General features: G+C 41.8%; 2 protein-coding genes across 3 annotated transcripts; one reads left to right on the forward strand and one right to left on the reverse strand.

Annotated features, from left to right (window-relative positions):
• Window positions 1-8075: 8075 nt before the first annotated feature.
• On the reverse strand, window positions 8076-15903 carry si:dkey-202l22.6 (interferon-induced very large GTPase 1). Its single transcript, XM_037775009.1, has 4 exons — window positions 15755-15903; window positions 14970-15108; window positions 8357-13913; window positions 8076-8217 (listed from the first exon to the last, which is right to left on the reverse strand). Exons 2-4 carry the CDS (start codon window positions 15010-15012, stop codon window positions 8076-8078), a joined length of 5742 nt encoding a protein of 1913 aa, XP_037630937.1. The 5' UTR covers window positions 15013-15108; window positions 15755-15903.
• Window positions 15904-17547: 1644 nt separating this feature from the next.
• LOC119491226 lies at window positions 17548-21337 on the forward strand. Of its 2 annotated transcripts, none has more exons than XM_037775010.1 (4): window positions 17548-17826; window positions 18513-18626; window positions 20021-20063; window positions 20241-21337. In XM_037775010.1, the coding sequence occupies exons 1-4, from the start codon at window positions 17773-17775 to the stop codon at window positions 20459-20461; spliced, it is 432 nt and encodes a 143-aa protein (XP_037630938.1). In that variant the 5' UTR covers window positions 17548-17772; the 3' UTR covers window positions 20462-21337. The 2 variants fall into 2 exon arrangements, with proteins under 2 accessions (XP_037630938.1, XP_037630939.1); XM_037775011.1 differs by having other exon boundaries at window positions 17553-17826; window positions 20304-21332.
• The last annotated feature ends 2236 nt before the right edge of the window (window positions 21338-23573 follow it).

Genomic DNA, 23573 nt, shown 5'->3' on the forward strand with positions numbered 1-23573 from the left:
TGTCTATAAAGGGGAGACTCGTGGGTAGAACCCATTTTCATTCACATATCTTGAGGTCAAGGGACCCTTTTGAAAATGGCCATGACAGTTTTTCCCCACCAAAATTTAGTGTTTAAGTTATTTAACATTCTTCGCAACACGCTAGAATGACATGACATGCATGACATGGTTGATACCAATAGATTCCTTAGGAATTTCAGTTTCATATGATGCCAGTAGCTTCACTATAGCTTTAAAACTGAGCCCGCGACAACGTCCGAAAAATCTATTACATTAATGCGTTAAAGAAATTAGTGGCGTTAAAACGAATTTGCATTAATGCGCTATTATTGCGTTAAGTTTGACAGCCCAAAAATCATGGTTTTCAAATTCACTCAGGCCTACAGTGGTGGAGGAAGTATTCAATCTTTTATTTGAAGCAGCTATAATCAATATTTTATAGATACAATGTATTAAATGACAAGGTGAAAACAAAGTGACGTGGGGTCGCTCGAAGTATTGAACTTAAAGAGAATAATCACCCAAATCTGCCGTTTTAAGCCACACCTGCAACTATCTGCTCAGCACCAAACGACTAACAGACACAGTTAGCGACTAGCTGGTGAACATAGTGGAGAATTTAGCAGCTAAGGAGATGATGATATTTCCCTCAGGAGTTGGTAGAGACCAAAAACAGAGCTAAAAGAAAGTGAATATTGAAAAGAAGAAAAACATGGACTTTTATTTAAGCTTGGGTTTGTTTGTGAAACAATGGATAATTGTACTTCTTTGGGCTTTGAACAATGATTTACTATGAATCAAACCATCTGAAGAGATTAGAGGAAAAATCACTCTTGTATTATATAAGCTTATGTGTTTGAAAGTTTTGGAGAAATGTGACAAAGAAATGTGTCAAAGGAGAAGTATGAATTGGCATTAAGTAGAAGCGTGTCAGTGTGATTGCCACTGTTGCACCTGTGAGACAAAAGCTGCTTTTTACCTTTACAATTATTATAAATCCAAGTTATTTCACAGAACGTTGAATGTTTGAGTTTGATTACCACTGAACTCTGATGTTTTGAGGGTGTAAGCAGCACAGCAAGTCTGCCTCGCTAAATGTCACAGTCTGTCTACATTTTGATGTGATGCCCCTGAAGGACTCAATTTAGCAGCACACAGTCATAGCAGATTAGCTCTGACCTCTATACGTCTGTATGAAGAGCCACCCTCCAGGAAGGAAACGCTGTAGAGATGGAAGACGGGGAAGGAGGCGAAGGAGAGAGAGCTGAGGTGACCACGTGATGAGGATTAGTGGTTGAAATGAAAGCAGATGAGTGCTGCTTTTAGTGTGGCGTAGAAACAAAGGATAAATCTATTGATTTTAGCAAAATGCATGAACCGAAAAAGATGCAGCACTTTAATTGACAATAAGACAAGATAAGTATGCAGGAGACTTGATAGAAAATAATAAGGCAATAAAGAGTGTGTATGTTTTTAAAGATGAGGGAGAGAGAGAAAGAGAAGATAAGAATATCTAAAAGGTGTTTCAACTTATAGTTACAAGTGAGCATTACAATATAGCCACTCTCTTCATTATAGCAACCAAGTGATGTGAAAGTCCATAGATTTTCTCCTCAGAAAAAAACAAGATGATGCCAAATGGCTGATTCATTTACAGAGTGACTCTAAAATCCCTGCGGATATTGCAGATATTGTAGCAGAGCAGTACAAAATATTACGTATGCCAATATCAAGATGAAAAGAAAGAGGGAAAAAACTGCAGTTTTCAAGCTCGGTTCAAACACCAGCAACTGCTGTAGGTGAAATCCTGGTAAATATTTCAAGCATTTCCACCAATGCCGGTTTCACAGAATTGTAACTAGGGCTGTCAAAGTTAACATGATAATAACGCATTAACACAAATTATTTTTAACGCCACTAATTTCTTTCAACTTTTACCCTTGTGGCGTTTTAAGGCTAGGGTGAAGATACTGGGATTATATGAAACTAGAAAAACCTAAGGAATCCATTAATACCAACCATGTCATATTAGCTTGTCGTGAAGGAGGTTAAATAACGCTCCAAACTTAGGCTAAATTTTGGTGAGGAAAAACTGGCATGGCCATTGTGAAAGGGGTCCTCTTGACCGCTGACCTTAAGATATGTGAATGAAAATGTGTTCTATGGGTACTCACGAGTCTCCCCTTTACAGACATGCCCACTTTATGATAATCACATGCAGTTTGGGACAAGTCATAGTCAAGTCAGCACACTGACACACTGCATACATTTGCATAAAGCAAGCATATTTGCCCACTCCCATGCTGATAAGAGTATTAAATACTTTACAGATCTCCCTTTAAGGTACATTTTGAACTGATAAAAAGTGTGATTAATTTGCGATTAATCTTAATTAAATATGCTTAACAATCACACAGTTAATTGTGATTAAATATTTTAATCCATTGACAGCCCTAATTGTAACATTTTCTCTTAAAGTTATATACTCATTTTTTCCATGCTCCGTTACCAACTTACATGATGCACGCTTCCCTGACTGTGACTAAAATAAACATGAATAATTGTCAGGCGATATTCACAGATAATCTCTCATCTATTTACTGATGGCTTATCGACTATAAATTGATGCTGCTGCTCATTTTTGTCCAACAAGTCAGTGCTTGAGCCAGCTGGGCACAGAATGAGCGGCGACCCATCAGACATAATGAGCAGGGCATAGTTGGATTGTGTTTGAGAGGCACTGTGGTTTCAAATGCATCTGGTATGGCAGCAGCTGGCTGAAAGACCTCTGATTTACGGGACACATGGCCTCAGCTAAGAGTAATGCCATTTCAGTCATGTTGAAAGGAGCTGTTACTACCTTGTGAAACACTGGCATTGCAGGCATTACAAGCTTCTCTCTGTCATTTTTCAATTCAAAATAATCTGACATCGCAGTTAGTGATGTCTTGACCTTTAAAATGCTTTGCTGCTAGAAATTGTGGTCCATTTTCACATCATAGAATATATCACAGCTGGAGTAGATGGATGGAGTAGTTTTTAAAAATCTATTTGGTGGAATTACTCACTCACCGGTATTCCCCATAGACTGGTGACTCACACTGCCACAACTTGACTAACTATTGATTAGATTCTTATTTAAACAATTGCATTATATCGTGTTGAAATGTACAGACTCAAGTGTTTCGTTTGATATATTTTGATATGTCATAGCAGGGTAAACACATTTGTAATTAATAACATTAATTATGGTCCCGTTCTAGTTAGTGTCACAGCCACTCTAGTGAGCCAGCATGCACAATACCAGGGGCCTCATTACAGAAACTTTCTAAGTCTGAAATCCTATCTTATTTCAGTGTAGGATGACATTTAGGATTTTGGTATTAAAGAAACATGTTTCCAAACTACATTTAGGAACAAATCATATTTTATCTTAGGATAGGAATTAAGCTATTACAGAAATGCCCCAATTTAAAGATTTCAGAAATTAGGATTCCTAAATTAGGACGGTATGGTGCCTTCAAATGAAACTTGTGAGCTTATGCTCACAATATGCTTGGCGTTCAAGTGGTTAAGTCGTGAGAACACTGCTGCTAAGCAATGGCAATATTTTTTTTTTTTAAAGATCATTTTTTGGGACTTTTTATGCCTTTCATTGAGAGTGATAGTGATAGTGGTGAAATGGGGGGAGAGAGAGGGGATGACAATGCAGAAAGGGCCACAGGTCGGATTCGAACCCCGGGCTGCTGCAGCAAGGACTCGTCTATTTGATACATGGGGCGCCCGCTCTACCCAGTGACAATATGGCAATATTAACGTTACTTTTGGCGTCTAGAAGCCACAGAGGCTAACAATTTAGCAAGCTAGCAAGCGGGTAACATAATGCAGGAAATGCAAAGGCATAATGACAGAGGAAAAAGATGAGGCCGTTGGGAATATCAACATTTCCCTCAGACATAGTATAAAATCACGAAGAATTACAATATACGACTACAATATATTCACTTATTATGTACCGAAAAATTAACATCCATGGCCTCCACCATTTCCGACAACGTCAACAAATACGTCACAACTCGTGAACTCAGAGCTTTCAGAAACTTTCCACTTACGAGGTCGTGAATACCGCAAGAGGGGGGCGTTCATATGGACTCTTCTCTTGAACATGGTAAACACGATCCCATTTGAAGGCACCAATAGACCCTGTCCTAAATTCAAAATGATTGACAACAATGGCAGCAGTACTGTTGTTAGGTCTTTATGACACTGACAACAAAGATGGGAAACAACATGAACACCGAAAAATTATGACTGAAAGGCTACTCAAACCGTATACTGATGTTTTAGATTCCCCAGACCATTTATTAATGGGTATATCATTTTGAATTTGATTGAAGCTAAAATTGAACACATCTTTTTTTGTCCATGATAGCTAGCCAGGGACAAGCGAGAGCCGTTGATATTATGGCTTGTCCATCTCGAGTGGTTCATTCTAATCACACATGCAGGCATGACAGGATGAGTGCAAATTGAAGAATCAAATTTCAGTTAAGGATAGGATTTCTGAAGTTAAGATGAGATAGGAGGTCTGAGATAGGATAGGACTCATGAGTTTAGGAATTGCTTCTGTAATAGGAATATAGGATTTTTCCTATATTTGAAACTTAAATTAAGATAGGACAAGCAGCTGGGGTATTTTTCTGTATGAGGCCCTAACCCACCTAAATGGAACAGGGCCATAATTAATGTTATTAATTACACCTGTGATTACCCTGCAATGGATGTGTAATCAGCCTGTTCACTCCCACTCACCAGACTAAAAAGGTTAAAGCACAGGCAGCGTGTGGTGACAGTTGGCTCGCTATTAATGACAGAGTCATGGGGTGAAAATCTGTCAGAGCTACTAACATTTTAAAAGAAAATGGGCCTGATATTGATGGCGCTTTTGAACCAATTTGAGCCATCAGAGTGACAGACTTCAGAGGTTGTACATGAAATCTGTTTGAAGTACAGACAAATAGGGCAGCACAGATCCAGTATCTTTCACAAACAGAGCTCTAGAGGTGGCACTGATAGTCCTAGCCTGTATAAGTAGCACTAATATACACCGATCAGCCATAACATTAAAACCACTGACAGGTGAATGAAATAACATTGATTATCTCGTTACAATGGCACTTGGCAGTTGAACGGATATATTAGACAGCAAGTGAGTGGAAGCAGAAAAAATGGGCAAGTGTGAGGATGTGACTTTGACAAGGGACAAATTGTGATGGCTAGACAACTGGGTCAGAGCATCTCCAAAACTGCAGCTCTTGTGGGATGTTCCCGGTCTGCAGCGGTCAGGACCTACCAAAAGTGGTCCAAGGAAGGAAAACTGGTGAACCGGCAAAAGGGTCAGACCCAAGGCTCATTGATGCACATGGGGAGTGAAGGCTGGCCCGTGTTGTCCGATCCAATAGAAGAGCTACTGTAGCTCAAATTGCTGAAAAGGTTAATGCTGGTTCCGATAGAAAGGTGTCAGAACACACAGCGCATCGCAGTTTGTTGCGTATGGGGCTGCGTAGCCGCAGACCGGTCAGGGTGCCCATGCTGTCCTAATGTTATGGCTGATCGGTGTATAGCTCATTGTAAAATTAAAAAAGGAAAGATCTAAAAATTGAGATCTAAACTTTCAGTAAAAAGCTTAGTGTGTTTTAAACGTATAAAAATCATACATGCAAACGGTTAATTTATGAAAATCTGTTTTTCCCCTTTGTCGTCACTCTTGAGGTGATTCATTCACTGCAGGCTGTCAGGCTGCAAACAAATTACTGATTAGAGAGAGTTAAGTTGCTTTGCGGTCCTTAGTGTACACTCAGTGCCACCTCCATTATCTGTGTGTGTGTGTGTGTGTGTGTGTGTGTGTGTGTGTGTGTGCATGTCTGTGTCTGTGTGTGTGTGTGGGGCAATAAAACAATCAAATGAGTCAAATGAGCTGCCAGTAATGCATAAACATCAGTGTTTACTGACGTGTACCTGTGTAATTGTGATGTTCGCCCCAGTGATAACCATCTCTCAATTGAAAAAAACAAAACGCCTTTGTCCTGCGAAGCTTTGCTGCTTTGACTTTTGTTGCTGCTTGTGGCTGTAGAACTGTGTGCTATGTATTGCTTTGCAGCGATGCATATAGCTGCTCATGGCCTACCCAGAAACCAAAACAATGACCATGCAGTTGAATCACCACATTTCTAAAACCGTTTCAACAAAAACTGAACATTATAACCTTCATGAGGGTAGGATTTGTTGCAGGACTGTAATAGTTGCATTTCAAGGAGGTTGGACTTCAGTATTTACCTATGGCAGTTGTGTGGTAGCATTCTTTTTTTTTTTTTGGCTTCTTCCGAGTGTGTCTATAACAGTGGTTCTCAACCTGGGGATCAAGACCCCCAAGGGGGTTGTGAAATAATTTCCAGGGGTCGCCAGATTGTTATGGGGGAAAACAAATAAAGCAAAATATTAAAAATAAAATAAGTAATGGGAATGATAATAATAATTTAGACTGGGGAATGTTTTTTTTACATAACATCGCCTGTACCAGTGATATAATTTTCCTTAGAATAGATTTTGTTGAGTGTGTTTGTGAGAGTCAAAGTGTGCATGCACATACGTTTCTGACGAGGGATTTCCAGCGGGTCAGGGGGAGAGAAAAAGTCTGGAAAGGCATCAAAAGTCCACAGTGCCTGGAGCACATTAGACAACTCCTAGGTGCTAGCTGTTCAAACTAAACAAAACTTGGGGGTTGCGAACACAAACCTGATTATACTGAGTGGGGGGTCGCAACTCTAAAAGGTTGAGAACCACTGGTCTAGAAAATATACAGAGCAGCGGGCTTAATCGATCTGCCATATACGATGTTATACTTGTCCTTTTGTTGGTCTGTAAAACTGCTGCTCATGGCATGCTGCTGTGTGTAAAGCTTTGTTTTCTCCATCTGGCTGGAGGCAGGATTAGCCCATACTGTGATTATTCATCCAAACAGACACCACTGGAGGAGGTAAAAAATAAACCTTAAAACATGATGGAAGTTCAAATGTGTCTTCTAAATAATTTGCCTGGAAAAAAAAGTGAAAAAAAATCACCTTGCTCAGAGCCTAGCACCTTTGAGCTTTTAAGCCTTCACATATACAGCCTGAGATCATTGTGGTCACGTGGTTGTACTGAATCCAAGCTAAAGGCCAAAGGTGACCTTTGTGGTCAGGCTTTGACCTGTCTGAAGAGATCTGTCCAGTTACTGTAAGTCACTGTCACTGTCAGTGTATTTTACTGCATGTAACTATCTTCCAAAAGGGCAGTTTTATCAGGAATAATATACATGTATGTATATTTATTTTGCTGTCGTACATGTGACGGATCAATTAACTGTTTAATTTGTTTAGTACTCTTTAACAATGATTGAATACAAATGTGCAAGTAGAATAGATAGACAGATTAATAGATGGATGAATGGCTTGGTACAGTAGATAGTAAGCTGTTGCAGGACAGGTTTGGTAAATCAGATATATAAAATCAATGAACCCTGTACATACATCTCAACGTTAAACTGTCAGGGATTCCTCCATCCCACATTGCCCTCTTGTGGATTTCACCATTTGACTTTTCCCTCTACTTCACTCATTTTTCTCCTTCAATTACCAGTGTACATCTTGCTACATAATAAGGTCCTGATTGGCCAAGCTTTTATTTGTTTATGTTTCACTTAAATGATGTAGCATCTTTGTAGTTAAAATGTGGCGTCATAACCTGTATGCCCGTGAATAAAACAAAAGGCTAATTATAGATGCACTCTAGTTGGACATTTCAAAACATTGGAATTGGCATACTTTAAAATCAATGCTGTATATATAGTTAGAAAGTTATGAGATATTTATATTTGATGTATTGATTCTGGTGTATTTTACATTTCTTCCCTTCTCTAAATCCCAATATATTCATATTCCTTATGATTAGGTCTGTCAAAGTTAACGCGATAACGTGTTAACGCAAATTCGTTATAACGCCACTACTTTCTTTAACGCATTAATGCAACATTAATATCAGCATTGTCCATTGAAGAAGGCCTTCTTCAGGCTGTACAACGCCTCCTCCTTAGTGATCTTCTTCCACTCCTCAGGAATATTTGCTGGCTCCTGCTTGTATTCCTTTGCAAACCTCTCATTGAACCTCGCCAACACATACCTGTAAATTAAAGAATATTTAGCTACTTTCGGGTACATTTGCATACAAAAATATATATATACTTGTATATAACAAACAGATTATGTAGAAGAAAAATTAACCAATTATGATATTTAAGCATTAAGAAACCACACAGTACCTCCAGTAAGCACCGGGCATCTGGCTGTCTGGGTCCTCGGCGGAGATGCTCCAGTCTGAGTAGAGGGAGTGGAGGCCCACCCATGCCATAGGCATGTCGTGTGTGTCTTTGCTCATGCCTGGGTTGCCTTCGGTCATGCTTTCAGGGCAACTAAGAGAAAACGGGTCATGGGGCAACATGCCTTTGGGCCTGTGGAGCAGAGCCCTGTGAACCTCATGTCCCATCTCCTCCAGCTCACAGGGGGCTCTGCAGAGAGGACATTGCTGTTCGCAGCCTCTCACTCTGTTGAAGAGGGAGTCTCCGGGCTGAACTGGAAGGCACTGAAGAAGTTTGGTGATCTCCACATTTTGGGTGAACTCCTGGGCTAGGACCAAGCGCATTGCAGCCAGTAACTCCATTAGGCATGTGACAAAGCGATCCCATTCGGTGGTGATACTGAAGAATGGTCCATCCAGAGAGGCCCTGGTGACATCCATATCTGCATCTTTCTCCAAAATGAGGCACGCTCTCTCCAGCAGTGGCTTTGTATCACTCAGCACTCCATTGGTACCTTCTGCCGTTTGGCTCACTGCTGCTGCAATCTTTCCTACAATTTCTCCAAGTCTCTGTTGCCTCCATTTATCCAAGTTGGTTGATTCAGAGAGGTGAGCCACCACTGTCTCCTGGATCTTCCTCACTCTGAAGTCTTCATAGGAAAGCAAGTATTCCAGGAAGCTTTCAAAGCGGTCCTCCTCTAACAGCTCTTCCAGCAAGCTTTGATGAAAGGCACGTGGGGAATGATACTGCTGGGCTTTAGCTTGGATCTCTTTGACAATACGCATCCCCAGTGGTCTATAGATGTAGTCCAACATTGTAGGTTTGACGACCATGGAGGTGAACGCTTGAGCCACCCTCTGGCACTGGTCTCTCTTCCTGAACTGGTAGATAAACTCTGCCAAGTACGTACTCTTGGTCGCAGTGATAGATGTCAAAAGCTCGCTGTCTTTGGCATAGCGGTCATGTAGCTTTTGGAAGTCTTGGCACGCAGCGCTACAGAGATAAACTTTCAGATCCACTTCAAAAGCTGTTTTGATTTCCATAGGTTTTTCTTTCAAAGCTTTTTCAACATTTTTTAACATTTTTGTAATGTAGCTGTCAGAGAAATCTGCTGGTAAGCTAGATTTGTCTGCTACAAACTGCTTGTATTCTTCTATGATATTGCGTGCTACCTGATGAGCTTCTAACCTCTGCAGTCTGTTGTTGTCGTCAAACATGTGCTTTAATCTGCTGCGGTATCCAAAGTGCTTATCATAAACTTTGAAGCTAGACGTCTGGTTTTGGCCGATGACTTCAAGTTTTTTCATGTGTTTCTGGAGACCACAGCTGATTAGATTCTCTTTCAAAATAGCGGTCACTCTTGCAGTAATATCATCTGTTTCTGAAGGCCTGAAGTCAAAGTTGGACAACGTCTTACTCAACGCACCCTCAAACTCCTCTTCTAGTTCTGTATCTTGAAGGAGAGCTTTGGTTGACTTGCTGTTTTCTACCAGTGCAAGTAGCCTGGATTCCTGCTCTTTTTCAAGCAAGGTCTCAAATTTTTCCAACTGTGTTGAAGAACAATGGCTCTCGTTGACTGTCCCCAACCTCTGTATTGTCTCTTCAGTTACTCTGTCCTGAAGGTCATCCATATTGCTCATGAAGAGTGGCCTGAATGTGTTAGTTTTTAGAAGGTTGTCTTTCATCAAATAGGCCTCTACTTTTGACCTGAGTTTGTCCACCTCTGTTTTGACTTCCTCTTTGGCTTCATCCTTCAGCTCGCTCAGAAGGCCATTTTGGATCACAGCGTCCAAAGCCTTTGCCTTTGTGGCAATGATTTTCTTTGTTGCCCCCTTAAGCCAGCTTTCCATGTGTTCCAGGAAACCATCCTCCCACTGGGAAAGCTCTGTGCACAATAAAGAGAAGACTAAAGCTATGTCAGTATTTTGCAGACCAATCGAGAATGATTCTGATTTCACTGCCTCCCAAACAGCACACAAACAGCTCATAAATTCAGGCAAACCTGTGGCTTCAGACTCTGCTGCACACTTCTTCAATGCCCCAAACAAGTTTTGCTTAAGCTGTAACACAGCCTTACTATACTGCGTATCAATTGGTTCAGAGAGGGACATGTTGTACCAAGGCCCTTTGAGATAGGTGATACAGCTTGTGGTCTTTGCATCATGGTTATCAGTTCCTCTGTCCACAGTTTCAGTCTGAAGCATATCCGATACACGTCTTAACTGTAATGCTTGTAATAGGCTGTTTATTCCTTCATCCTGGGCCAGGAGTTGGCAAATGGGCATGGATCCACATTCTTTGATGCGTAGGAGAGCATTGATTATGACAGTGAAGTCAGTTTCAAACTCACTACCCGCATGTGAAGCGATGTTCTGCATTAAAACATCACTCAATCCTGTTGCAACAGTGGCCATCTCATTGTCCTTGATCAGTGTATTCCTATTGTTGTCTAGAGACATTGAGCAGAGACCTTCTACATCAATTAACAACAGAAAATCACACTCCATGTCCTTTCTGAGGTTATCGGGGAGACACAGGGCGACCATGTACAACCCTCTGGTGGATCTTTGCCTTCCTTCAGGAAATTTCACCCCAAATAATGCAGAAAGTACCTCTGCGTTTCTACCATGATGTCCTCCAAGGTTTGTCAGCACTCGGGTCCTGCATTGTTCTTGAGGTAGGCGGCTTTTGAGCTCTGCAAAGACACAGCCCAGCCAGTGGATGGGGATGTTTGAGGCATCTCCATCCATTAGTTCAAGTGGAATCCCGTAGAGAAGAAGGTCTGTAGCTAAGCTAGGGAGACGCAACACATTGTGGCTCCCACTCCCAGGGCTGGTATGTGTTAGCTCAAAAATCAGGCCCATCTCACGCAAGAAGTGCTCAAGACCCAGCAAGGATGGTTCCGTTTCCAAAGACTGTAAACATGAGGCTACCGGATGTTCAAAGGAAACATCTAGGCACATCTGTTGATTGGCAGAAGAAGTCAAATCTCTCAGAGCCAGTGTCATCTCAGGTTCATCTAGTTGTGTCCGCTGTGGTTCATCTAGCTGTGTCAGCTCTGGTTCATCTAGCTGTGTCAGCTCTAGTTCATCTAGTTGTGTCTGATCTGGTTCATTTAGTTGTGTCATCTCTGGTTCATCTAGGTGTGTCCGCTCTGGTTCATCTAGGTGTGTCAGATCTGGTTCATCTAGCTGTGTCCGCTCTGGTTCATTTAGTTGTGTCCGCTCTGGTTCATCTAGGTGTGTCAGATCTGGTTCATCTAGGTGTGTCCGCTCTGGTTCATCTAGTTGTGTCCGCTCTGGTTCATCTAGTTGTGTCCGCTGTGGTTCATCTAGATGTGTCCGCTCTGGTTCATCTACCTGTGTCAGATCTGGTTCATCTAGCTGTGTCCGCTCTGTTTCATCTAGTTGTGTCCGCTCTGGTTCATCTAGATGTGTCCGCTCTGGTTCATCTACCTGTGTCAGCTCCAGTTCATCTAGCTGTGTCAACTCCGGTTCATCTAGCTGTGTCAGCTCCAGTTCATCTAGCTGTGTCAACTCTGGTTCATCTAGTTGTGTCAGCTCCAGTTCATCTAGCTGTGTCAACTCTGGTTCATCTAGTTGTGTCAGCTCCGGTTCATTTAGTTGTGTCAGCTCCGGTTCATCTACTTGTTTCCATTGGCAGCTCAAGGTTCCATTTTCTCTAAACTCCAAATCACGGTTTTGGTCCTTAAAGACTGGATCTGAAATTTGTTGAATTCCTTGAATCTCGTTTTCGTTTGACGTCACATATAACTGCTGCTCTCTGACTGGATCATGTGTGGACTCAAGATGCTCTAACTCTTGACCTATCTCAAACTGTTCAGAAAGCTGCAGTTCAGCCTTTTCAGGCTGCTCTTCAGTGTTTTCCTCTTCAAATGTTGAATCTGTGCAGAAACTATCACTGTCCCCTAGGTAGCCATTGGCTCCATTTTGGAGCTTATCATAATGTTCTGGCATGCCATCTTTCCTTTCTGTCTGCAAGTTTGTGAATAGATTTTGTGGACGGTTTCCTTTTTCGATTTGCTTCAGTCGAAGCCTCAGCTTCATCCAACTGAGGAAATAAGTCCTCTCCACTTTATCTCTTGAGAAAAGCGCATCAGTGAAAATCTTCATTGCTGGAGTCATTTTGTAGCTGCTCAAGTCTACCAAGATGTCTTTCTTTTCTTTTTGCAGTTGGGGATTGATTTCTTTTCCTTCTTTTCTCTGTTTACTCTCCTCCTTTTCTATTTCAGCAAGTTTGCTCCACAAATGCCCCTGCAAGGGAAGCTGTTTCTCCCTAAATTGAGCAGATCCCTCATCTAAACCTTTCAATGCTTCCTCCACTGTGGCCATTGCCTTTTTACAGACCGCCCCTTCATCTACATTAAGGCCTAGCTCCTCTGCTAATTTTGTTGCTGCTTCAAGTGTAACAAGTTTCAATCCATCTGGTAACAGATCTTTCAGGGTGTCACACAACCTGTTAGCCAGTTCCTCCTCACTCAAGTCTTTCCCTTGCAGCACCGATCCTCTGGGAAGCGCCATGTATTCTTCAACGGTTGGACCAACAAACCCTACAACTCTGTTCTCATTCTTCTCAGCCTCTGATACATCAATCAATATGAGCTTGCTTGCCATACTTTTGCAGGAGGCAAGAAGTTGTTTATCTTTCTCCCTAAGATTCCCACAAAAAACAACCACAGCTGAAGACGCTTGACATAGAAGGCTGAGGCATTTCTCATGTGTACTGGCGTCACCACGGAGGTTAGCGATGACCAGGGGGACAGGGAAAATATCACTGGCACTGTCTCCAGTGGGTAGATACCATCCAATCTCAACCAGGCCATTGGCGAGTCTTCGGGGCAGCCGTCCTCCATCCATCCCCCTGTGGAGAAATGTGTCACACGGAGTTCTGAGTCCACTTATAACATTGTTTAGCACCTGTGACTTAGAGACGTCACTGTGACCAAGCTTCACACAAGAAACCACTGGCATGTATGTACTTGCCAAATCCCCCTCTTGGACCTTCCTGTTATTATCCAGAAAGTGAGATCTCCATTGGCTCACAGCGCCTCTCAAAGGCCAAAGAAGGAAGCGACTGGGTTCTTGTGGATCTATGTTTGGAAGGACCAGGGGCACAGCAAACTGGCATTGCAACATGCGCCCAGTCATCTCCTGCTGAAGGAAAGTGTTGGCAGACATAAAGACAGCTGTAACTAGATCAAGAGGGTTGACGGCACACTGGCTTTCTCCTCCAAAACCATTGACCATCTCTTCGGGTGATTTGTTGGCATTGTTCAGAACATCATGCAGAGGTTTGCAGCAAGGACTCCGGGCTTCTGGGCTTAGCAGCCAAAGGCGTTGGAGGAAAGCATTTGGTAGATCCTTGGGCTCTATAGGGGCTTGGTTCTCCAGAGTCCAAGTGCTGATGTCCAACATAGAGGCTGGGTCTAGTGGTGTAGTCCGGAAGGCCTCCAGACCCAGCTTATTTAGGACCTCTGCCTGGGCACTGTCTTTTGGAGGTTCTGGTTTGAAAAAGAAATTAAACATTTAGCCTGTGGATAAGCTACATTTGTTTTATGCACTTACATGTAGAATTAAATTGCATATGATTGGGGAAAGAAATAATTTCTTTAATTTGAAAAAAAAAAAGAAAATGGTAAAAATGTTCTAGTTATACTTTGGAAAAAGGAAAGTTTAAGTGCAAACAATATACAAATCAAAGTTGCTTTTGTTTTTGTTAAAAATGTGGGAAAAAAAGAACATTTTAAATTTGACTTGCATTACATGTAGATTGTGTGATGCATGTCTCTGAATATAAACTTTTACTGAGTTCTTATCAGTCCTTAATTTGTGCACTAGTTTTCAGCTGTTGACTCCGACCAATTTTAATGTTAAGAGTAACAAGAGACTTTGATTTTTAAAGAATGATCAAATTAACAATACTTTTCATATTAATTTTGTTAATGTTACATATTAATTGTTAACTGCTATATATAACCGAGATCATTAACAGTTGTTGTTTTTAACATTTTATAAACAGAAAAGGCACATTATCGTTGTAGCTAACTAGTCATTACATTTTAGCTCAGAGTTTTAGCTACACCTGCAAACAAAACAGCAGTGTTCCCCTTAAACACATCATCCAGTGGTGCCATTAACATCCAAATTTACACTTACTGCCGCCAACTCAATTATCATTAATGGGTAAACACATTAAAGCATTCAGCTATGGTGTGCTTTTATCCAAGCAGCAGCATCTCTACAAGGTGCCACTGATTTATCTAGAGCACTGCACACCTGATTATCAAAATAGGGCAAAAGAACAGAGCTGTCAATTGTCACCTGTGTAGTTATTCTTTTGTTCGACACAAAAGCCACAAGACAAAGAATGAGAAAGTAATTATTTTTGCTATGTATTTCTGCATGTAGGCCTCCCTTGAACATTGTTAGGTAGGTGTTTTTATCAATAATCTTAATTAATTAATCCACAGCATATTATGTATGTCAAAAAAGTCCTTTCAAAATAAAACACCTTTCTATGATACCACAACCCCTGAAAAACAAAAAAGGAAACTTACTTTTCTTTTTGCTGCTCAGCCTCTTAGGAAGCTTGACTGACATGATAAATCCAGCTGAGTGACTCTCCGCTCCGTTTTAGATTAGTTTTTGTTCTGTGGTCAGCCGCATCACTAACAACGTGGAGTGTTGACTGGAAACCTGTGATGAAAATTCATAACAAATATTACTGGCATACAAAAGGCAGCACAACACAGTCAAAAGTACCTGCAAGCTTCTTTGGCCTAATACCATTAATGCCTCATGTGAATGTGAAAACCTCTGTTGTCCTACTTACAATAGATGAGAGTATGTTATAGCCTGCTGTCACATTGTGGAAAGTACAGAGGAGGCTGGTTTGTCAGGAATTTTAACCTCCTGAAATGCTTCACTGAAGCAAGACTCTCCTCCCAGCTTCGTTTTTCTTTTCATTCTAATAAAACCTGAACCGTGACAGACTGAACATGATATGCTGACATAGTGGCCTCTCCTCAGATCTGGAGACTGTCAGAAAGATAAAACACATCACTGATAGCTCAACATTGAGGTGACTACCGCTTAGTTTTAACACTTCACAGCTTAAAGCTTAATTTGTTTCTGATTAACTCCTTCTGTGTAACAAGTTTGCTTTTTGTGCTCCTTATTTAAGAAGAATATTGCCTGTTCAGTCAGGTCAATTTCAGGAGCTTTAATCTGTTTGAGAATACGATAATATGCTCTCCTATTTGCCTCACTGAATCTTCTATCTGGGTCCTAAATATAGTGATAATGCTATTAATGCAGTAAATTCAATATCTTACGCTCTTACCTATTTCTCCTCATACGACTGCTTGGTATAAGAAGTATCCTTCACATTTTATCAGTCACCTCCGCTGTGGTTGTGTCAGTCAGTGAGGAGAGCTCTTATACCTGTCTGTTCAGTGATAAGACACATTCCTGCACTTCATTCTAATCCCATAAGAACAAAATGAACATCAGTCACACGCACACAGTACTCATCGAGGCACACGTAGACAAGAGTAAACATGTGACATTAGTCCTTATGTAAAACTTCTTTATATGACAGGCTTGATAGTCAGATAGCAGCAGGCGGTGTCTGTCTTTCAGAGCCACCTGCCCCAAAGTATTATCATTGGTCTGCATGGGTCAGAAGCGAGGCTCCAGACAATGACGCACACAAACCCTTAGTCATGTGTGGTCTCTCAGATCTATCTGATTACTACTAATAAGTAGCTGGCATACTGACACTCCCTTTTATTCATAGGAATTCATTATTCTCCTTGCTATAACCTGCTGCCTCCAGCCTGACCTTTGAGTTATTTTCTTAGAAACCCCTTAAACTTCCAGAAGAAGTGTGGTTGGCAGCCAGCCGTTAAACACACACACACACACAGATAAAGTATGGAAATATACTGATTACAATAAAGAACTGCAATATCAAAGACACAAGCAATGTAAAATAATAAAATGTTTTATAGAATTTAACATTACCCCGACCCTACAACATGCAGAAAACTGGCTTTATATGCACAACATTTTTATTTTAAATGTCCTTATATATATTTGGAGTAAAAAGAAAGACAGATATGCTGTTTTTCAATTTGTAAATCCAGGTAGATTCAAACTTAATGCAATCCTTCACCTTTCTTCCCTCCTTATACGGAGCAAATCTTTCCAATATGAGTCAGAAGGGACAACCAAAAATACTTTGATTATAGACTGCATTATCATAATTACAAGAAGGCAGAGGAGATTAGCAATTTGGGTCTTTTAATAATTATTCTAAGTTAAATGCATTCACATTAATACTTTTTGCATCTAAAAGCTACCGTAATCAGCCAACTTGATCTTGAATCTTATCGACAGAAAGCAAGCATCATTTATTTGTTTGTTGGTACCACTTTCTAAGCTTTATTAATGGTTAATAAATGACTTACTAAAGCTAAAAACCCATTAATGAAAGCAATCTTTGGGTTGCCAGGTTATGAAAAATCCCTTTGATTGATTAGACCGTATCACCACTTATCTTTTGGAAAAGGGCTGCAGAGGATCTGGACCACAATCTATTTATTAACAATTTATTAAGCATTTATTAATGGATGAGCAACATTTATAAACCAAAATCAAAAGGATAAATACCAGGCAAAGTGATTTTTCACAACCAGACAATCCCCAAATGTGTTCTTGCTATTGACTTTTAACTGATCTATAAAGCATGAGTAAATTATTTATTAATTATTATTATTAAATGTATTCGTTACAATTTATAAACACTTCAGGAAGGTTTGCCTTATTAGAAAGTGGTTCCTATATGTCAAAGTGTCAACTTCTCCCTGATTCACACCAGTGTAGTACGTGGGCTTGTAAAATCAGCATGCAAGACATTTGAACTAGAAGGAAAGTCAAATTATATGAATTATCTGATAATTATCAGTAAGGTTTCTTGTCTTGTTTTAATGAATACTGATAAAACCTGATCTGCCTCTTCTGTCAGAGAGGTGAAAGCACATCTGAGGGATAAGTGTTGTGCAAAGGAAAAAAGATTACTGCTTCTCTATTTCTGTCCTGCAAAGCTCTTTAGCGGTCTTACCCTGTGTGTGCGCATGTTTATGTATGTGTGAGTGTGTGAATACCTGAGAAAGTTGTGTGAGTGTGGAAATACTCAACACTGTGTGTTCAATTGTCCATCCCCTGGCTGGGCAGCCCTGCGTTTCATTCCTGATTGCTCGGATCCGTTCCTTCATCAGCAGGACTGAGGAAAGTTATCTAAAACAGAGGAGAAGAACATTACGGATTATTAAAGACACCAAAGGAATAGTGGTCAAGATGTTGATCACCATGCTAACAGCCATGTATATGGTGGTCAAAGTCGTAGAATCGGTAAGATGACTGTAGTGATAGATGGGAATAGAATAGAATAAAAATAGAAATTCAGTTGATTATCATCTTTTGAAAATCTGATTTAACCATTTTATCATGTGTGTTAAGCTAATAGTCTGTTTACCTTAAATATTTTGTATTATTCTGTATATATTCAATATTAAAGTATTCTAATATTAAAATATTATTTATATTTGTATTGACTGATATAAAGAATATTTCAATAGAAGAAACACACGAGTGGGTAAAGTGCTGTGTGTTTTTGCTGCAGATGACACTGTGGTTTTCTCACCCAGCAGGACGTCGGCGTTCAATAGAAATCAGGTTTATATAGAGAGAATCAAAATGTGATTAGGGTGATGTTAAAACAGGCAGTGTCAAATAAAAACCAGGCTTATATCGACAGCAAATATAATTAATGTGATGTTAAACCAGATGTTTAATGTGCAGAATTTCTCTCTGCTTATTATGTAAATTCTAATTTTTCTGAAAAGAATATTTACCAGGTCAGCAGTCAAGTACCACCAATAAACGTCAGTAGGCCAAACTGTACCGAGAAAATCATGTTTTTTACGTGCATTTGATAAGATAGTGTGAGATAAGTTGAGTGATGAGGTTGCTTATGTTTCACAGTTTGACTGTGACACAGTGGCGCCTCTAACCCCAAACGCCTTTTTCTCTTTCAGATAGGGGCGCGGTTCGCACGACAAGATGAGCCTTTGCCTTACATGGTGTCCCAGCCTTTGCCTTGGCAGATTCACTCAGTGTCACACAGTCGGAGGAGCAGCAAAGCAGATGAGGTTAGTTGTAATGAGATCTCAGTATTGCTGTTGTCACACGCATCGGCATGCTGACGCACCAAGGCAATTGATTCCTTACAGCTAATACGACATTCATTCTGCACTTGACTGAGTCATCCACTCTAACCACATCCTCTCCACTGGAGGTTTATCAGGGTTACCTTTTTCGCAAGAAAAAAAATGGTAGTATTTAAATGGTAGTTTTCTTGCAATTTGGATTTACCCTGCCAGTGTAGCTGGAATTTTACTCATAAATTAGCTGTTTTAATCTTCTGTTATCTAATGGTGAGACAGAGCAGGTGGAAAGTTCAGCAGTCAAGCTTGACTCAGCATGTGAGCATGTGAGCTTGGTCACATGTTCTCTGTTTGCTTACAGTGTGTCAGAGGATTACAAAGGAAAGGAATATGATGTACAAGATAGAGATGACTTTTGGTGCCTCTGTACACTTCAGCCAAATGAAGTTGAGTGCATCAGACTCAGTTAAACGATGACCTTTTGGCCCGCTGTGAATCAATATCAGTGAATCAATAAGTCTTTGTACATAGATCATCACTGTCCAGAACTTCAGTTATTTGGCTATACCTCGGGCTTTCATTATGGATTCTGAATCAAGACGCACATTTCAGTCCAAACTGCTCACCTCTGATGTCCTACGCATTTAAAAAACTGTAGTTCACCTGTTTGTGGATTTTTTTGTGCCTTTTTCTTATTTTGAGGTAACTGGTTAGAAGGTTACTTCTGGCGTAGACCTTTTTATGAAGCTGAAGGTGGCACATAAAAAGACAGAGGCAAAGTGCTAGACTGCAGCAGGAAGAGGAACTCTGGGGGTTAACCGAGGGCACATGTGCTGACATGAGAAGGTGAAAGAACACAAAAAAGTGTTCAAAGCAAGCAGGGGGATAAAAAAAAACACAGGCAGAGGCGAAGAAAGATGTTTTGTGTCTTTGACCAGTTTACATTTACCTTAACGTCTGGTAAAAGGAGAGAGTAGAGTCGGTGTGGGCCTGAACGGGGCACACAGCCAAACTGACGGGTAAGCAGGCTAAAAGCGAGTCCAGTCTTTAGCTTCCCTGCCGCTGCTCTGCTTGAGCTGTAATCCCAATCAAGGGGATTTGTGTTTGAGGTCATTATACTCCAACTGTAGTTAGAAAGGGCACACAAACAGGTGCAGTTTGTACAGTTGAGTTGAAGAGTTTAGCAAAAGCGCCTGTGTGACTGTCTGTTTGCACGTCTGTCAGTGGTATGTGAACAATGTTTCAACCAAGGTCCAGATAAGATTGTAATGTTGATAATTGTCATACCTGACCGGTATCTCATGCATCTTGTCCTCTTTTTCTCTCTGTGCGTCAGTGAGTGTGTCTTCTAACACACAGTTGTTCTGCTTCATTCACAGTTTGATGGCTTCAGGAGGAACAGCATAGGTGTCTATAGAAAGAGTAAGTAACTGTTAATTCATCTAAATGCAGGGGATTTTCCTGCCATATTAAATCATCTCAGAGTTACTTGATTCAAATCAAGTGTCAAATCCGACTGACTGAAAAAAGTAGCCCACTGGTACCAAGAAATATGAATTAATATGAAAACCATGTGTTTCAACTTAATCATTGCTACAGACTTTGCCTCCGCTGCTATTGCCTCAGTCTCTCTGGCTATCCCCTGTGTCCTGTCGTGCTCAGACTCCAACGCCAGCAATGGGACGTGCACCATGCTCCCCGTTCCCCCCCTCAGCCCTGTTCCCCCGCTCAGCCCTGTTGAAGAAGTTGAGAAGGCCGCCGCCACCATCCAGACCCACTTCAGGAAGTTCCAACAGAAGAAGCACAAGAACGGCAAGTAGACGGACAAAAGAGGGATGCATGGTGGTACCGGGAAGACAACAGGAAGCAGGTGGGACGCACGTGGATTCACCAAACGATGGATGAACTCTGTGATGACAGAAATGCACAATTATGTTCACTCATATTCAAATGTACATACATTAAAACTGGATTAGTGACAGAGTCTAAACAATAATATAAAAGTAATAGCTTACATCTCAAACAGGTTGTTTATGTGAATAATATTTTATTTATATTATAATACACTGCGTCTGAATGAATGTTAGTTTTGATGTGCTGTGATGACAGAGTGACTGTGAGTGCGTGAGAGACTGTGAATATGCTGTAAATATATATATATAACCAGTGTTTTTGAGTATATAAATATGGACAAAATAATAATCAAATAATTTGTCAACATTGTGGATCTCTCAAAAACAAACATGTTAACATTTTACCATTTCAATAAAGTCCTCTGTAAACCTCTGCTGTGTTTCATTGCAGCATGGTGCCCTCTAGTGTTTCAATCAGGTTTTGAATCATGTTATGGCTCATCCATAATGCAACAGTAGCTTTAAAAGCCCACATGCAGATAAGACATTAAATAAAATAACCACATAAATAAATACAATTATGAATTGATTTAAATATTAAAATGTAAGTTTTAAAAATGTATTGGATTATTTTACAATTTTGGTTATGATTTGTCTGATATGCATTCATGTCATTATTTATTTAATGTCTTGTGTATTTGTTTGATTTTAGTGACTTGAAGGTAAGACAATTGACTGATTTTTTACATACATTAAATATTTTTTTGTCCACAAGTAGCTAACTGAAATTGTTGCATTTTGTTGGATTTTTTTCAAACAGGCACCATGAAGGGCTAAAAGGTTTTATATGCAGGATTCAATGATTTGACGTGATTAAACAAGAGTTGGTTCACTCAAATCTCACTTACCTCTATCGCATGCAGATGGTTTTTGTTTGATTTGCCCAGGTTTTGAGATACCTCTTCTGGAGCCAGACCTGCGAGGAGAGCTCACCGGCGAGTGTCTGGTGACCGGGCCTTGGTACATGGGGCCCGGCTGGCCACAGCTCGAAAAATTTAGATAGGCTTTGATGTTGGGTGCAATGTGAGCCGGGCTGCAAGCAACGGCGGGGATCTAGGCATTGCTGATCCCCCGGCATCGCAGACTGGCTCTAGGGTCGTGGAACGTCACCTCTCTGGCGGGGAAGGAACTGGAGCTGGTCCGGGAGGTGGATCGGTATCAACTAAATATAGTTGGGCTCACCTCCATGCATACACCAAACACCTCGAGAGGGGCTGGACTCTCCTTATCCGGAGTTTCCCAGGGTGAGAGGCGCCGGGCGGGTATGGGGATGCTCACGAGCTCCTGGCTGAGCACCGCTGTGTTAGAGTTCTCTCGGGTTGCCTCCATGTGGCTGCGAGTCACTGAGAGGAAGTCTGACTGTTGTTTGTGCTTATGCATCAAACAGCAGCTCGGATTACCCAGACTTCTTGGAGTCTGTGGGTGGCGCCGACTGGGTACTCTATAGTTCTGCTGGGGGACTTCAACGCTCACATGGGCAACGATGGAGAAACCTGGAGGGGGGTGATTGGGAGGAACGGCCCGCCTGATCTGAACCCAAGTGGTGCTTTGTCATTGAACTTCTGTGCTAGTCATGGATTGGCCATAACAAACACCATGTTCGAGCATTGGGCACTTCATGAGTGTACTTGGTAGCAGAACACCCTAGGCCAAAGATTGATGATCGACTTTGTGGTTGTATCATCAGATCTGTGGCCGTATGTCTTGGGCACTCGGGTGAATAGAGGAGCAGACTTGTCAACTGATCACCACCTGGTAGTGAGTTGGATCAGATGGCGAGGGAGGCTGCCGGAAAGACCTGGAAAACCCAAACGTGTAGTGAGGGTGAACTGGGAACGTCTGGCTGAGGCCCCTGTCTGCGAGGTCTTCAACTCCCACCTCCGGAAGATCTTCGACGCATCCCAGGAGAGGCTGGGGACATGGAATCCGAGTGGGCCATGTTCAAAGCATCCATTGTGGAAGCGGCTGCTAGGAGTTGTGGTCAGAAGGTCATCGGTGCCGGTCGTGGCGGCAACCTAAGACCGTCAAGCTGAAGAAGGAGGCCTTTTTGGCTTGGTTGGCCCCGGGGTCTCCGGAAACAGCAGACAGGTACCAGTTGGCCAGAAGGGCTGCAGCTGTTCATTCCGTCCCGGCCGCTCTTTACCCTCACGGGGCTGTTGGGGGGGGTCATGGAAGTTTGCCCATCCAGTCTACATGTGTTTTGTGGACTTGTCTCCCAGGAGTCCTGTGGGGGGTACTGCGGGAATATGGGATACCAGGGTTGTTGTTACAAGCCATCAGGTCCTTGTATAACCAAAGTAAGCGCTGTGACCGAATACTCGGCACAAAGTCAAACACGTTTCTGATGGGTGTTGGCCTCCGCCAGGGTTGTCTCCCGTCACCAATGCAGTTTGTGATTTTCTTGGATAGGATCTCAATGCGCAGCTGGTGGAGGAGAGAGTCTGGTTTGGGGACATCCGAATTGCAGATGATGTGGTTCTTTTGGCTCCATCAGACCGTGACCTTCAGCACGCATTGGGGCGGTTTGCAGCAGAGTGTGAAGCGGTTGGGTTGAGAGTCAATACCTCCAAGTCTGAGGCCGTGGTGTTCAGCCTGGAAATGGTGGATTGCACCCTCGGGGTCTTTGCCCCAAACGAGGGAGTTCAGGGGTCTCGGGGTCTTGTTCATGAGTGAGGGTAAAATGGAACGGGAGATGGACAGGCGTTTCGGTGCGGTGTCGGCAGTCGTGCAGGCGTTGTACTGGACCGCTGTGGTGAAGAGGGAGCTGAGCAGGAAGGCAAAACTCTCGATTTACCGGTCCATCTACGTTCCAACCCTCACCTATGGTCATGAGCAAAAGAATGAGACACGGATACAAGTGGCTGAAATGAGCTTTCTTCGTAGGGTGGCTGGCCGGGTGAGGAGCTCAGACATCCAGAGGAAGCTCAGAGTAGAGCCGCTGCTCCTTCACGTCGAAAGGGGCCAGCTGACATGGTTTGAGCATCTGATCAGGGATGCATCCCTTTAGAGGTTCTCCGGG

This window comes from Sebastes umbrosus, chromosome 7, assembly GCF_015220745.1.
Source record: "Sebastes umbrosus isolate fSebUmb1 chromosome 7, fSebUmb1.pri, whole genome shotgun sequence".
NCBI lineage: Eukaryota > Metazoa > Chordata > Actinopteri > Perciformes > Sebastidae > Sebastes > Sebastes umbrosus.